General features: G+C 40.5%; 1 protein-coding gene across 2 annotated transcripts in view; it reads left to right on the plus strand.

Annotated features, from left to right (window-relative positions):
- Positions 1 to 17063, plus strand: part of Nedd4 (NEDD4 E3 ubiquitin protein ligase) — a 93220-nt gene that overhangs the window by 25531 nt on the left and 50626 nt on the right. Inside the window, exon 1 of one of the 2 annotated variants that reach the window (XM_028771354.1) lies at positions 8386 to 9774. The exons of the other annotated variant lie outside the window; for it this stretch is intronic. Within the exon in view, the coding sequence (XP_028627187.1) occupies positions 8386 to 9774 (1389 nt within the window). Of the gene's footprint in view, positions 1 to 8385; positions 9775 to 17063 lie in introns of those variants that run through there. 2 annotated transcript variants of the gene reach the window in all.

The following is a 17063-nucleotide window of genomic DNA, read 5'->3' on the forward strand; positions in this document are numbered from 1 at the left end:
TGGTTTCCATGCTATGTATTCTGAATCCTAGAATATCTGCAATTGTGTATTGTGTGTGTACCACAGTGCCGCACCTAACGTGTGTGTGTCTGTGTGTGTGTGTGTCTGTGTGTCTGCCAGTTTTAGTCCATCATAACTTTGTTTTGAGACAGGGTCAAATTGACTTGGAGCCTTGCCAGGTAGGCAAAGCTAGCTACCTCTGAGTATCCCGGAACCTGTATATCTTCACCTCTTATCTTCCCATTGCTGGGAATACAGTATGTATCACTGTGCCTATCTTTCTATGTGGGTATTAGGGATCAGAACTCAGGCCCTCATGCTTATGAGGTAGCTCCTATGGTGGGTTTTCTTCAGGTTTCCATGCCCAGTTTTATCCATCTACTCTTTTGTCCAGACTCTTCTATGAGCCTTTCCGTACTGAGGGATTCACAAAGAAACCTGAGTGCTTTTGTTGATTTGTTTGTAGTTTTAGTTTTGAGACAGGGTCTTTGAACTCACTCTGTAGAGTAGACTTGCTCTTACCTTGGAACTCACTCTGCAGGTCAGGCTGGCCATGAACTTGCAGGGACTCTCCTACTTCTGTCTCCCAAATTCTGAGATTATTGGCCTGAACCTCTATCCTTAGCTTGGTTTTCATTTTTACAAAATGATCATTCTGCCTCTTGGTTTCCTGAAATACATCTGGAAACTCTGTAATTTTCCCTCTTTAGGATGCCTTTTTAAACCTTCCCCTGAGCAGCTTACATTTATAATTTATACTTGTAAGATCTGAACATGTGGATTGTATTACTTAGCTTTCCGTCTCACAGACACAATGTCTGAGACCCAAAGGAGCAAAGGCCTCTCGAGTGCTGGCTGAATCACTTTTTTGACTAACAGAAAAACTGGACTTGGGTTGGAGAAATGGCTTAGTGGTTAAATGTGTCCGATGTGCAACTGTGAAAATCAGAGTTTGGATTTTAGTACCAGGATAGCAAACCAGGCATCCTAGGAATGCCATGCAAATTCCTGTAACTCGGGCTCAGAAGGGGATGGATTACAGGAGGATTGCTGCTGCTTGCTGGTATTCAGCCCACCAGAGAAAACACGTGACCCAAGCTAGGGGAGAGACCCTGCCTTAAAGAAGTAAGTGGAGAATGATAGGGAGCACACATCACAGCTTCTGTGTGTGTATCTGCACACACGTATATATAAACTCACATAATTGTAATAGAAAACTTTAAAAAAAGAACATTGTTACATTACATACATTTTTTTCCCCCAAGAAATGATAATTGAATGTGGCATGGAAGCACATACTTGTATAATCCTGGAACTCTGTATTGAGATTCTAGGCCAGCTGGGCAGTCATGGTGCTCGGAGGCAGAGTCAGTCAGAGCTCTGTGAGTTCAAGGCCACCCTGGTTTACAGAGTGAGTTCTAGGACAGCCAAGGCTATATAGCAAAACCCTGTGTCAAAATAAAACACCACCACCAACACACATACACACACACACACATACACACATATACACACACACACACATACACACACGCGCGCGCGCGTGCGCGCGAGCGCGTAAGGGTGGAGTGAGCATGAGCCCGTGCATGCATGAAGTAGTTCTAGGCCAGCCTGGTCTAGAGAGTTCCAGGAAAGCCTGTACTAATATTAGAAGGCCCTGCATCAAAAGTAGTTACAAGCAGGAAATGATAAGTTGTACTACTGACTGAAGATACTCCATTGAAAAATCTTGATAATCAAAGCAGTCTTTTTTACCAAAGGATACTCTTCATTACCAACAGGCAGTGTCAGCTTTTAAGCTTTTATATGTTAAGACTTATTATTTATTTGTATGTGTGTGTGCATGTGTGTTCATGCCTTTGAGTATGGAGATGAGAAGGCATCAGACCTTTTGCACCTAGAGTCACGGGCATTTGTAAGATACCTGACTGAAGATGTGTTGCCTTCTCAGCTCTGTTTTTTCATAATGTTCAAACAAACAATCCTAACCAGTGAGCCATCTCTCCAGCCCTGGTGATTTACTTTTAAATCATGAAGTGTGCATAAACATAAAATACATGGTGCAAATTCTTACATTTAGTAGCAAGACTGTATTCAAATGCCTCAGCTGAGGCACCAGAACATCTGCAGCCTCTGAAGCCGCTTGTACTTTTTCCAGTAGTGTTCCTTTTCCTGCCCATTGTAGTGCTACTGTTACAAGTTTTCTATTTAACATTTCTTTGTAAAATGTTTTTACTGTGTGTGTGTACCCATGCATATGTATTTATAAGCACATATATATACATATTCCTAAGAATATATTGTTTCCTTTTGCACATTTTTAGAAGATTTGATATATATATATTTTTTTATTATTATTATTTTTGTTTTTGTTTTTTCGAGACAGGGTTTCTCTGTGTAACCCTGGCTGTCTTGGAACTCACTCTGTAGACCAGGCTGGCCTCAAACTCAGAAATCCGCCTGCCTCTACCTCCCAAGTGCTGGGATTAAAGGCGTGTGCCACCACTGCCCAGCTTTTTTTTTTTTTTTTTTTATATATATATATATATTTTTAAATTTTACTTACGTGTTTCTATGTTTGTACACAAGATACAGTTCCCACGGTAGACAGAAGATGGTGTGAGATCCCCTGCAAGTAGAGTTGTAGGTGTTTGAGCTGCCTGACATGGCTGCTGGGAACTGAACTCTGGCCCTCTTCGAGAACAGCAAGAGTTCTTACTAACTGAGCCATCTCTCTAGTTCCCATTTGTATGTTTAAACTTAAACATGAAGCACCTCTGAGTGTGTTTCTGACAGGCTATTTCCTAAGTGTTATATTTGTGAGATTGAGCCACATTGACACATTTTCACCGAGGCAGAGTTTTCTATCACTTGTAGGTCATAATACCGTAATTCATGCATTAACCATAGTGCATAGTCTACTTATTTCGAATTGCTTTTCTCAATTTATAGACATCTTTGCTGTGTCTTGTTGCACTATGCCTGAGGGCATTTCTATGCTGGGATTGGGGGTTTTGACTTCACTCCTTGTGCAACGTTCCCTCTAATGTTTATACTGAAGTGACTTTCTTCTTGATCCTTGGGTGTGGACTACGTTATTCAAGTTATTTAAATGTAGTCTAGAAGGCTGTTTAGTCCTTTCTTCCAGTGACTGCCATGGGATGTTACTGGTTCTTCACTGCCGACATCGGTGTTTGTCAAACACTTTGTTTCATTGACATTTCCTGAGAATTTGTGTGTGTGTGGTACTGTACTGTGTGTCATGAAATGGGAGGGGAAATGCCTTTGGTATTAGTGGCTAAACACTGCTAGATGATAATGCGGCACTTCAAACTTTAAAACTCATAAAAAAGGTATTTTCTTTTTAATTTCCTGTGTGTTTGTGTGTGTGTGTGTGTATGTGGTTGTTTAGCACTCAAGTGTAGCTGTGTGCAGTGCCCAAATATGTTAGAAGAAGGTATCAGATCTTCCTGGGGCAGCTGCAAGCTGCCCAGCATGGGTGCTCTGACCTGAACTCTGGTTCTCTGCAAGACCATGTCCAGTCCTAGCTGCCACTGTCTCTTTAGTGCTAACACTTAACAGTTGAAGGTAAATTCAAAGCTGTGTCTTAGTCAAGATCTAGAAGATCCCATATCAAGGACTGTGGAGTTCCATTACGCTCTTGGCTCTGATTTGGCACAGATCAGTAAACAGGACATGGAAGTGCGTGCCTGTCATCCAGCGCTTGGGAAACAGAGGCAAGAAGACCCATGTTAAGGTATTATCAGCCATGCAAGGAGCCATGGTATTGTCTTAGGCCTATAGGAGATTCTACCTCCAAAAACTAAAATTACAAGATTAGTTATTTAAAATAAAAATGAACATGTCAGTCTAATAGGAGACAAGGGCTGGGAAAACAACTCTAGGAAAAATATTTTTCTTCCCCAAGATCTCACTATGTATGTAGCTTTGGCTGGAAACTAATTGTGTAGACCAGACTAGCCTTAAACTCACAGATGTCTGCCTGTCTTTGCCACCCAAACAAATGTTCGCATTAAAGGCGTGTAATACTATACCTGGCTGTTTCTATTTATTTTATATTCTTTGTTTATTGAGGCAAGATTTCATGTATCTGTCCCAACTTGACTTCAAACTCCCTAGGATAGCTGATAATGACATTAGACATCGGTCTTCTGCCTCTGTCTCTCCAGTGCTGGGGTTACACGTGTATGCATCCACATTTGGTGCTGTATGTGGAGTTAGAGATCAAACTTTGGGCTTCCTGCATATTACACACCAGTCTGCCAACTCCGCCTCATCACCACCTTCAGATTTAAACTGTCGTTTTAACATTTAACATGGTAACTTTCTTTGTGTTGGGTGTATCTCTTGTGACAATCTTCATGTGTCCTGGAGTAGAGCTTTCTCAGGAAGTGAATGTTAGCAGCTAGCAGGGGCCAGAAAAAACTAGCTAGCATCACCCACACTTCAGCACATAACTGAAGTTCAGAAGTTACATTTATAGCCACTGGGCTGGTCAGCCCTTGGCAGACTCTCTGCACTGCAAACATCTGTCCTTCAAACCATGTCGTAGCAGACCTCTTTGGGAAAAGTGAGGTGAAGAGCACAAGTATAATTTTAAGTAGAAATAATTCCCAAGTATCTGGAAAATGTTTCCCGAATCATGTATTGTTCGTGCTTTTTTTTTCTTAGCTGGTTTTAAGACTTGAGGTTATGGGTGGTAGTTGTGGTCCATGTCTTATTTATCTCTTAGTAATTGTTCTCAGTAGGTCTGAAAGAGGGTCTGGAATCTATGAGGAAGCTGAATGAATGCAAGCAAGCTTTCTCTACTGGAGGCATGCGAGGCAGGTTGTTTTAGAGGTGGAGAGACGGCTCTGTGGTTAAGAGTGGGTACAGAGGATATGAGTTCGGCCCTCAGCACCTGTGTCAAGTAGCCAGCAATTGCCCATAACTGGTGCCAGAGGGCTCTTATGCCTCTGGCATCTAAGGACACAGCACCTATTTGCAATGCACAAACACACCTGCATAATTAAAAATATTAAAAATAAGTCTTAAAAACAAGTAAAATTGCCTCTTTGAGAGTCACACCTTCTCTCTTGAGACCTTCAGCTGATTGGATGAGGAACACTCACACTGTGGAAGGCCATCTGCTTTTTCTGAAAGGTCACTGGTTTTCGTCTTCTACACATCTTTAGAAATACCTTCAGCAGTGTGTAGATTGGAATTTGTTCAAACAGCCTCCTGCCCTAATGTAGTAGTCAAAGTTGATAAAACAGTTACTTACCACAGTGGATGTCAGTGTTCAAGGTTCATCTGCAATCAGTGGCACCTAGAGCTGCCCATATAGCATAGATGATCACTTTATCTTACGTGGGACATAACCAGTGACCCTACAGCTCAGAGGATCGGATCCAAGCTTCCATCCTGGGACCCTTTATATTTCTCTCCAGACTCTGGGTTTCAACAGGACAGTAGAGTCCTCCCAGATAAGGGCTGCCAGCACATCACATTCCTCTGGCTTGAGGTTGGAGTTGATACTGGCTCCTGGTAACTGTGGTGTGTGCTTCTGCATTCATTGCCTGAGTTCTGAGCCTACCATTCGGGCTATTCAGCATTTGGGAAATGATTGTTTAGCTTGATTCCTCCAGTTCTTCAGTTATCACTGCTTCTTATCTATCTGTAAAACTTAAAAATATTCCTTCAGAAGTAGCAACTGGATTATATTTTTGGTTGTATTGAGACAATATCTCATGTAGCCTAGGCTGTCCTCAAACTTATCGTACATTGAATTTCTGATTCTCCTGTTTCCACCTCCCAGATGCTGGGATTATAGGTATGTGTCTCCACCATACTAGGTTTATAGGGTGCTGCTGGGGGGTCTTATCCAGGGTGTTGTGAATTTTAGGTGAGCACTTTACCAACTGAGCTACATCTTCAGGGATGGATCAAGTTTAAAAAGTAAAACAAACAAAAGTCCCACTGTACTAAAAGAAAAAAATTAGGTACTCAAGGTGGAAGCAAACAGTATCTACCCATCCTTTGCACCCCACCCTCCCAGCTGGAGTAATTTGGTGCCTGCTTTATGTTCAGTAGGATCAGGGATCAGGAGAAAAGGGAAAAGAAAAAAAAAAGCCTGATTGTGATCCTCACACTCCAGAAGTTTAAAATCTTACTGCAAAGCTGTTTGTCGAGGAGAAAACATGTCTGATACTCAGCATTGTTTTATGTTAATAATCAGAAAATTTCTCATTAACTGTAAGTTTTATCCCAAGACCTGTGTACTTCGATGGTACTTAATTACCCAATTACATGTGACCTAGTTAATATGGCAAACTCCTAACTTAATCCAAACAGAATGTTAGAAGGAAGAAACAAGGTTAGGACTTTTCTTCCTTACAGAAAAAGGTTGATACTGCAGGAATACTTACAGAAGTCTGTAAAGGCATAGTTAGTGGGTTATGCGTCTTCTAAAGTGTCACGTCTACTTTCAGTCAGTCAGACAAAATTTAACAGATTCTAGTTTGTTATGGATTAACTGCTTAAAAATACTGTTAGAAAATTGGAATTAAAAACAGATCTGACTTAGGCAGCTTTCCTTTTTAAACAAAGTATGAGTATATCTTTTACATATTTACTTTTACTTAGAAAAAAAACTTAGAAAAAACACAGCTTGGGTGTAGTGCCATGTAGTGTAAATAACTCAACTATTTTCCTTTTTACTTTTCCTATGAATGGGCCAGTATATACTTATTGCTGTAGTTCTTGCTATAAAATTCAGGTAAGGGGTTTAAATATACCCTAGAGTATTATTTAAAAATAAATTTGCTTCTTTCAAATAGAATACCAACTTTGGTCTGTGACATTTGGGAGAGAAATTAAAATATTAAGCTTTTATTGCCGAATAAGCTGAAAATACAGTAAAGGTTTTGTAAACACAAATCAGAAATACACACACACACACACACACACACACACACACACACACACACACACACACACACACCCCACCAGTGAAGGACAGGCTGTCTACTGTTCTCTGCTCTGCTGTGAGTGTTTTATCAGCACTCGTAATTCTACCTCAGAGGCCATGCTAGTGGGCAGAAATGTAAACAAGGGTCTGCTTTGTTTATGTTATGAAATATGTGGTGTGGTTTGTATTTCTGTCTAACAGCTACATGGGTTGTTTTAAAGCACCAGTAGGGGCCAGCAGAGGACTCTTTGAGAACAGAATTGCCATTGAGATATGTTTATTTTTGATGTATTAAATCCTTTTTAGGCTTTTTTATTTACCACAACACTCTCTTTAAGTGAATGAATTGCACACAGTGGAATAAAATATCCAATGTGTTCAAACTATATTGGGGTGTAGCTTTTCTGTCTAATCTGCATATATTTTTAATGGAATGTTTGCCTAGGCTATTTCTTGGCAGGATTTTAATAGTCAAAATATAAATGGCATCATTTAAAGACTGTACTACTTGGCTGCAAAAAAACTTAAAATTACAGGACAAAATGGTTGGTAACAGCTTCTCCTCAGCCTTTTTTTTAATTTCCCCTTGAGGAGGTTATTCGGTGTTTACAACAGTATTACTGGGCTCATTTTGTAGTTCAGTCTGTCAACTTTCACTTTCATAATTGTGTTATGCTAAAATATTTATCTATTTAATGGTAAGGTTTTATGCTCCTCACCCCACATTTTGATATTTCTAAGTGTATTCAGCTGTTTCCATTTACTCATTCCTTAAAAAAATATTACAGTCCTTGTTCCCTGCATTAACTAACCTGACTAAATCCCTCAGTATGGCCACTATTTGGAAATTCAATCTTCAGTTTGATACTCAATCTCATGGGTTTTATTCGTACCCACTTCCTGTAATCCTATAGTGTTCGGTGAAAATATTAGTGGTGAGAATCACTGTGGAAAGTTGTAGGCACTGAGATTTCAGGAGTTAAATGTTCATTTTGTAAGGCTGGGGTGAAAAACTGGTTTCCCGTTGAAATGCAAGAAGCTTGTTGTTCTTGTGTTACTCATTCATGCAAATTGGCGAAGGTATAATTGAAACAAGGTTGGCTGTGTTTTGAGTCAGGGCTGCAGCTGAGCTCAGCTTAAAGGTCGCTGGAAATCAAGTGCTTTGTCAGTGAAGGCGTTCTGACTACCAGCGATTCTAGACACTTGGGAAATGTCAGTCTCGGGGATGGGTCGTCCTGTTATATGAAATCTGGTATCTCACGTTGTCCTGAGGTTAAAGATGCCTCCTGACTAGCTCTTTTAATACCACCGATGGTTTTTTTTCTCTGGATGCAGCACAGCTGCTGCTAGCCTGTCTACAGACAGAGCTCTTTGTTTTGACTCTCAGCCCTGAACATGCTTGGAAATGAGAACAAATGGCACAGAGTTTACGATTGCACTTTGCAGCCAGAAGAAGCAAGACTTACCCTCTGTCGGAACCCTCTGGAGATGACTTGGATAGCCACGTACACACACACGGCAAGAGGCCACCCCGGATCTCAGTGGCAAATGTGGTTCAAATGAGGCTGATCCCCAGACAGGCGCCACTGGCTCCGTGGGTAGAGCATAGATCCTCTGAAAGTACTGACAGAAAGAGCAGCTGCCTGCAGATCTCATTGCAGCCCAGGTACGAAGGGAGTCTTCCATCCAGCACTGCCGTGGCTGACGGGGATGATACTTCCTTTACCCTTGCTTTAAAGGATGGTGTTTGCAGTAGCAGTGGAGTTGACAGGGAGCTGTACAATGGCAGCCTCAGTAACTTCTCAGCCAGTGACAGTGGGTCTTACAGCAGCAATGCCAGTGACTGTGGATCTTGTGCAAGCCTTGCAAGTGGAGGCTCCTACACCAGCAGTGTTGTCAGCGACAGTAGTGGTTATGAGACCTTTTTCAGTGGAAATTTACCTTCTGACAACGCCTCCAACAGAAGCGTGCCAGTCAGCACTAATTCCCCTGAAGTTATGTGCAGAAGTCCCAGTAGGCTTCCCTTTGCCCAGGAGGACCTGGATCATGGAGTGGAGATTTTGAAACTGCCGGTGAGTAGGAATTCGAAGGTTCCACTGAAGCGCTGCACATCTTTGGTCATTTTCCCCAGGAGTTCTTCAAACACTCCACCAGTATCCCCGACAAGTCGAGGTGCACATCATGAAGATGGAACTGGCACTGGCACCAAAGGCTTTCTGTCGACAGCTGTCAATGGGCTTCGATTATCTAAAATGGTTTGTATTCCTGGAGAAGTCAGAGATGTACGGCCGCTCCACACCAAGCGCTCATTCCAAAAGAAGATTGTCATTTCAAATAATAGGCCCAAACAAACTGTGTGTGACAAGTTGACAGAAGGATTTTCTTGTGTTTCGGTGCACTTGACTCAACAAAAACCAACAACATCAGATTGTGCAAACACACATGGTGGCTACACATCAGAGAGGTTAGAACTTCAGCTCCAGTCTGATTCCTACCATGGCGTGCTCAAACGGAGGGCATCCCCTTGCTTACCAACCATACCAGACATGGATTACCATTTAAACATCCGTGGAGAGTTGGAAAGACCAAATTCACAGATAAGCAAAGGCCATGCTGCTTTGCAAAGAAGTGTTTCGCTGGGTGGGGCATACCCAAATATTTCCTGTTTTTCCAGCCTGAAGCACAGTTGTTCAAAGGGGGGACCATCACAGTTGTTCATAAAGTTTGCATCTGGGAATGATGGTAAAGTTGATAGTTTTTGGAGAGAGCGAGACTTGACAAATGAACTGTCCGTTGTTTGTAAGGTAAGACTCCTCTGGTCTTGAAAAATACTTCCTGGAACTCTTGGTTATACTGATTATAATTGATTATAACACAGTCTGTTCCTTTCTGTGGCCCTTAGTGAGGAAGTATTTAGAAAGCATCAATTTTTTATTTGTAAAACTCTTTATTTTACCAGTGGATACACTACTTTTAAAATAACAACAACACCAAGAAAAAAAAAACAAAAAACTTTATTCCTTAGTGATTTAAATCCTAAAATTCTTCCAGAACTGGCTGGGTCTTAAAACACTCAATCCTGGATATTTGTTTTCTTGAACAGCTCCATTTGTTCTTCTTAGCTTCAGAAATGGGATTTTCTTGTTAAAACGCATGCATTTGTAAGATCGTTGATCAAAAAGACTATTATATTGAATGTTTTAAGCAGAGGAAAAAATGAGTGGATTTTGCATTTATATACATCCTAGCCACAGGAATGCTGGTTCCACCCGATTTTTCTTGAGTTACCAGTGAATGCTGCCTCCCAAACTGTAACTTACTTTTTCTGCAGTATTGATTTCTAAGTTTTATTTGTTTCAGTTGGCTTAAACTTAATAGATAGTTTCTACAATTTTTTATTTTACTACAGTAGTTTGTTTTGACAAGGTTGCTTTATTTTATTAGTCATTTAGCTGCAACAGATATGAGCCAGATTGGCTTTTTATATAATTTGGCCTTTTCAAAGCATTTTAAAATCTTTAAAATTAAAGTAGCCTTTAAAATGTCTGTATTTGGAAGGAATTTGCTAACTTCCAGGAAATTTAAATGTTTTTCTGATGGCATTAGCTCTAGATTGACAACACATAGACTGGCTAGCTCCTTCCTTTCTTCCTTCCTTCCTTCCTTCCTTCCTTCCTTCCTTCCTTCCTTCCTTCCTTTCTTCCTTCCTTCTAGTGGAGGGACCTTACCTTTTTTCATGACACCCAATGGCTGTATTAAATATTGTGGGGGAAAATCCAGATAATGTCTAGACAGATGGAGTTAGAAAATTAGATAATTGGGCTTTTTTCCTCTCTTTTGCTTGAGGTTAATATGTGCAGCTACTTCACTGGAGAGAAGGCGATACCAGATTCCAAATTCTGATCTATGTTTCAGAGTTAATTCATTCCATTTGTAAAATTTTTCTAAAACAGTTCTTAGAATATTATAATCGGCTTAATTCTCTTCCCCCAAAACCACCATATCAAAAAAGTGGAGAGTGTTAGGGTCTCGAAGCAACATTAGTAATCGCCGATTCAGTAGGTGTTACTCACAGACTCCATATTCAGAGAAAACCAAGAAGTTATTAACCTGAAAAGAATTATAGAATTGGCCCTGAGACGGTTGTTATTGTGGTAACATTATCATTTGTCACTGATACTTTCCAAAGGGGTGCTTTAAATATATCCAGTGAAATATAAACTGAATGCCGTTTGCATTGCTAAGAATGTATGTTTTCACAGGCCTTTAAACTTTCTAGCAAACGAACAAATACTGCTTTGTACCAACCTAATGCCTAATTTTATGCCTACACTCTCTTGGTTGTGAAAGAATACAGAGGGTGCCACTTGTCTGAGAACTTTAAATTGTTCAACATGTATTAAACAATTACCTTATAAAAATAGTATAAGTGATATAAGTTATATTTACTGTCTGCTGTGTCTAAATTCACTTATAAATGGCAAATCGAGTGCTTATGCTAATTCCTTTTCTAAACACGGAGTGACCACAGTAATGACATTTCGTAAGTAGTGCCGTGTTTATCAATAATATTAATCTAATTATAGTGGTTTATTGTAACTAGCTTATAAATAAACAGCTCCCCATGTCTCCAGTTAGTCTGGGTTCATGTTCAGATATGCTGAGTCTGCATTCACATTTAACAAGTTGGAACTGGAGTCGCTCTTGGTAGTGTCAGCTCTCTGTACTGAGTAGCAGTGAAATCAGATAACAGCTTTGGTCAGAGACCCTGTTTAGGCAGAGAAGTCTCAAGTCTCTTCTCATGTGTTTGGCTATGAGCTCCCAGCAGCCTAGTGTCGGGTTTACAGCTCTCTTATAATCCTAGCTTGTAAATGACTAATGTTTAATGTCTAGTGAAGACTTTTTAACCTGTATCTAAGACACAGGCTGTCCTCTGTGCTGAGACTGAAAATGGGCTTCTAAAACCTGCTTCTTGGTGTCCATTTTCAGGTGTAGCAAAAAGCAACCTTTTGGGGATTTTTTGTGGGTGGTTTTTTGCATTTCAAATGCAGTACTATCTGTGTAAGTAAAGGTAATATGGTGGCCTTTGATCTGCTGGGAGAAGTTTGGTGTTTCATTGATAAGTATGGTAGATTGTCATTTTAAGAAGCCAAGGGGGACATACACAGTTCTGAAAATTTAGGAAGTACTGAACTTTCTAAAGTGTGTAGTTTGCTTGCTTATTATTAGTTCACTTTTCCCTGTGTGGTATGTTCTGAGTCTTATTTGTTAGGTTGTTGGGGTGCTGAGAAGTTCCATTTCCTTGTTTAGTAACCTTTGAGCTCCACCTTGGCTTGGCTGTGCCTTCCTTCCGTCATCCAGTTATGTTCTGCTTTTTGTTAAGAAAGGGTTCCTGTTCCCTGTCTAGTACTTAACCCTAGATAAGCATATTGCTTAACCTTAAAGGAGTAGAGCTCAAAATATTTTTATGTCTTAATTATTATAATTGCCATTAATCTCAAGATGACGTAATTCAGCAACTTTTTAAATAATTCTTCATAAGATCAATGTTTTTAATATTTGCATATTTTAGCATTCATTATTTTTCTGATATTTTATATTTTATGTAATTCACTGGATATCATCTAAGACATTAATTCTATCTTGAATGACATTTAATCTTTCCTATTTAAAAAGATACACAAATAAATGTCAACACTGGAACTGTGATCCAACAATGTAAGTGACCAGTTTTAGAAATTTGCCCTGCTCCCAAAGTGTGTGTGTGTGGTTTTTTTTTTTTTTTTTAAGAAGTGAATAATTGTAATGACTTCAGAGGTATTTGGGGCCTGACTTATTTGCTTGGAAATATTATATATTCTCTGTCAGTATGCCATTTCTAATTCATTTAGCATACATTTAAATATTGGGCACTGAGACTAAAAGATGGATAACATATAATCTTTGTTTAAAGGAATAGCATCATTCTAGTAACAGAGACAGTAAAAGAATATAAAATACAAAGTTGGGTCTTGATAAGTGAATTGAAGTTTCCCAGAAAAGTCCAGATTGATATTTCAGGGCAGGAATTCTCCTTAACACTGTTTGGGACCAGATAATTTTTTGTGGGGTGGGGCTGTCTTGTGTGCTGTAGGGTGGTAAGCAGGGAGCCTGTCCATCATACACTAGATGTTAGTTGTACCCCCCCACCTCCCAGAGTACCAGTCAAAAGTGGCTCCAGGCATTGTCACATGTCCTCTTGGGCAAGCTGCCACCTGGTAAGAATTGCTGCTTTAGGCAGAAGTCTTGGTATATGAAGGCCAGAAATGTGCAAGAGCCTTATGGTTTAAGTCACTCAGTGTGAATCAAGTGAGAGATACAGAAGGCCTGGGAGGGAAGACATGATGCTTGGGTTGGAGTTGCCATAGGCTGGCAAAGAAAGCCATTTATGTCTTGTTAGCACACAGCACTTAGGAAATAGACATCTTTATGTTTTTTAAATGAGAGCAAGAGCGAGAGCGAGAGCGAGAGCGAGAGCGAGAGCGAGAGCGAGAGCGAGAGCGAGAGAGAGAGAGAGAGAGAGAGAGAGAGAGAGAGAGAGCGCACACACACGTACGTGTGCATGTGTGCCTGCCTGCCTGTGGTAGGTATGTGTATGTGAGTTTAGGGGTCCAGATAACAGATAATCTCAAATCCCAAGGAGCTGGACTTACAGGTTGTTGCAAGCTGGGAACCAACTTAGACCTTCTATAGGAGCGGTATATACTCCTAAGTACTGAACCATCTTTCAAGCCCCATCACTTTTGTGTTTTTTAAGATAACTATTTGTGGCACCATGGATTTTAAGTGGTTCTAACTTTTCTTAACCTTGTGTAATTGGATAAACACTGCTGTCATGAAGTTAGGTAGGGAGTACAGGAGGTGGGATCAGCCTGAATATGAGTGGTGCAGGTACAGAGAGGCCCTGGTAGTGCTGCTAGAGGAATGGGAGCTGAGCCCAGAGAAGAGCTGGGAATCTCAACCAATAGGGAGGAGTGTGCTCAAAGCCTCAGGTAAGTATCTACTCAGCTGGGCCATGCATTACGTGAAACACAATGGGGACTACTAATTATGAGGACAGGATAGAAGAAGATAAAAGGGAGACCCAGTGAGCTAGTATATTGGCCAGGAGAGCTTGGTGACACGCAGGCAAGGAAGGGCCAGAAGAAAGCATGCGCTTCTACAGACAGCTCAAGTCTCCATTGCATGCAGTAGTTAGGAGCTCATTGGTGACTCCAACAAAAGTCAACTAGGAAAACCCCAGGGTTAGAGCCTAAGTTGAAATAATAAAATAGCTAAAAACAACAAATATAGATGCCCTCATACAGTGAGTTCAATATAGTGTAGATGGTATGGTTTAGTAAGTGTTACAGAGAAGACGCAATATTTTGTGATTTAAGATGAAATAAGACAAACTCGATCTCTACAAAGAAAATGGTGTCTTCCCCAGGAATGGGAGGGGGACTCTCTGCTCTTCACCTTGGCACCTCAGATAGGAAAGTGTGGGTGGTTAAAACCCAGACTGGGTTCTGTCAGTGTTGTGTGAGGGAACTGAAAACTGTAGGTGGAAACTACATGTCCTACTATGTAGGACTGCCATGCATAGCTGTAATTCCTCTTTAAGAATATCATATTTTATTACTACTTTGAGAATTTGATGCACGCATGTTTTGATAATAATCACCTGTTACTCCTCCCTCCAACTCCGTCCAAATCCACGCTTACCCTCTCTTCTCCTTCCCAACTTTGTATCCCCGTCCCTTTTTATAGTCCACGGATTCCATGGGTGTAGGCCATCCACTGGAGCATGTGAACAACATTGCTTTGCTTTTCTCAGCCTCTCATCTGACACCAAAAATAAAATAATGCTGACAAGATGGCTCAACAGGTAAAGGCACTTGCTGCTGACCTGAGTTTAATCTCTGGCATCCATGTGGTAGGAGGAGAGAATCAACTTCCACAAGTGTGCTCTGACCTCCACTTGTGCACTCTGGCACACGCCTGTGTGCCCATACACAGATTGATAACTATAATAAAACATTTAGAGAAAATAAAACCAAGTAGAGCCTCTGTGTAGAAGTGAGCCAAGGTTTTTAAGGCTACTTCCTAGAAACTGTGGGAAATAGACAGCTGTGTCAGTTTCTTGTAAGATATGGAGTCTGCTTGTGCTAGCAGTTGTAAACTTTTCTGGACTATCATGGCTAACAAGACAAGATTAGACCTGGGCCATGGCCAAGCAGGAGGCTTGGCAGCATTACATTGCTGGGTGTGGCCAGGCCCTGTGCTGAAATTGAGGAGATTAGTGGAAGGGAAGGCTGGGAGAAGGTGAAGCAGTTACCTGTCAGCATATTCCCGGAGCATCCAAATCCTTGTTGGTGTCTGCTTCAGGCTCCAGTGCTGGCCCTGTGGGAGGCTGGAAGCTTGTAGTCAGATGACAACACGATCAAATAAAAATGTTAAAAACAGCAGAGAAGTAGATTTGTCCTAGTCTGTGAACTGATCTGGGGGCTGTCAACATGAGGTGGTTGCTGAAAGCAGTCTCAGCTTTGCTAAGATATAAAAGGCTCCTGGGATATAATCCCACCCAGCAGCATGTCTGTAGTACTCAACCCACTTAGAAAACACTCAGTTGTCAGCCCACAAATTTCTAGATAGGGTCTTGGATGCCTGTGGGAGGAAGAAAGGATCAGGCCTTTTGGGGACTTTCTAAGTATTTTTCAGAGCCATGAGCCATGGTGCTTTCTAGAAAAAAAAATGTGTTGCCAAGTAAAGAATTTGCATTAAGAACATTAACAGTGAATGAAAATGAGGACATGATCATTTCCAGGTATGATTGAGGATAGGGTTGTGTTGTAGGTCTGAGGGAGAGCATAGCCAGAGGCATCTAGAGGGTCCAGAATGAACGGAGTAAAGAAAACAGTGGTGAGAGGAAGAGAAAGGGGATGAAAGTGGACCAAGAAAGGATCTGTCTGCCTTTGCCCGAGTGTGGGAATAACTGAGTTTCAGATGCCAGGGCTGTGTAGAGGGACCCTGTCTCAAAAACAACAAAACAAAACCGTGTTCCTCAGTGCACCAAAATGGAGTAAATCTGCTGTTTCTGTCAACACTTAGTACTGCCTACATCCACACTCAAGAATTTATGAAGTGGATGGCTGGAATTCATTATTGAATACAAAACAATTTCATAGAAGAGAGAAAATATGAGAATTAAAGAATGGGTATATTAATATTCAGATCTGTTAGACATAAATCAGTGGCGGCTTGAGGGGTAGAATTTGAAAAGAAATGGAACCTTTGTAACTGACTGGATTTGATCATTTTTCTGTGTGTATGGAGTAAGACACCAGTGGTGATTTAGAGTAATGTCCTGATATTGTGTATAAAATATCAACACTCAGCTTATATTCAGATGTTTAGACCCAGAGTTTAGCCATTGAAAGTGGACACGCAGCAGAGAGGCTGCATTTGTGTTTGGTATGCTGACAGCATGCCATAATGAAAATAATGCTATCCAGACTTTACAGCTTTATGTGGTGGCATTTCATTCGATATTAGAGTATTTATATACACATCTTTTGCTTGTGGAAATAGTTGAGCACTAACCAAAGTCTGCCATTTGAAAAAATCTGTGTTATTTATTTGTTTTTATTTTATAAGTATGAATGATTTCCTGGCATGTATGTACGTGCACCGTGTCCATGCCCAGTGTCTGCTGAACCATCTCTATCCCCTTTGTGTGTTCCTTTAAAAATGGTTCTTATGTTAAATTTTCCCTTTTCAACATGAGGACTGTTGGCATGTTCTGTTTTTCTTAACTCTTCTGGCTTATTTAAGCAACGTTTGAACCCTCTAAGCATACTTTCTTCAGGCTTGCCAGTCAAGACAATACTGAGACTATTTACTCTTAAAATGCACTATGTAATAATTGAGACATTGTATACTTTACCTGCACAGTTGTGACTTTTTGTTTTGCTACTTTAAAGGAGAAAGTTGGAAAGTCAGTTTTTATATTTTCATAACATTAATAAAAGTCATATATTACTTTTCAACTATAAATCAACATTAAAAAAATACC

This window comes from Grammomys surdaster, unplaced genomic scaffold, assembly GCF_004785775.1.
Source record: "Grammomys surdaster isolate TR1022 unplaced genomic scaffold, NIH_TR_1.0 206, whole genome shotgun sequence".
Lineage (NCBI taxonomy): Eukaryota > Metazoa > Chordata > Mammalia > Rodentia > Muridae > Grammomys > Grammomys surdaster.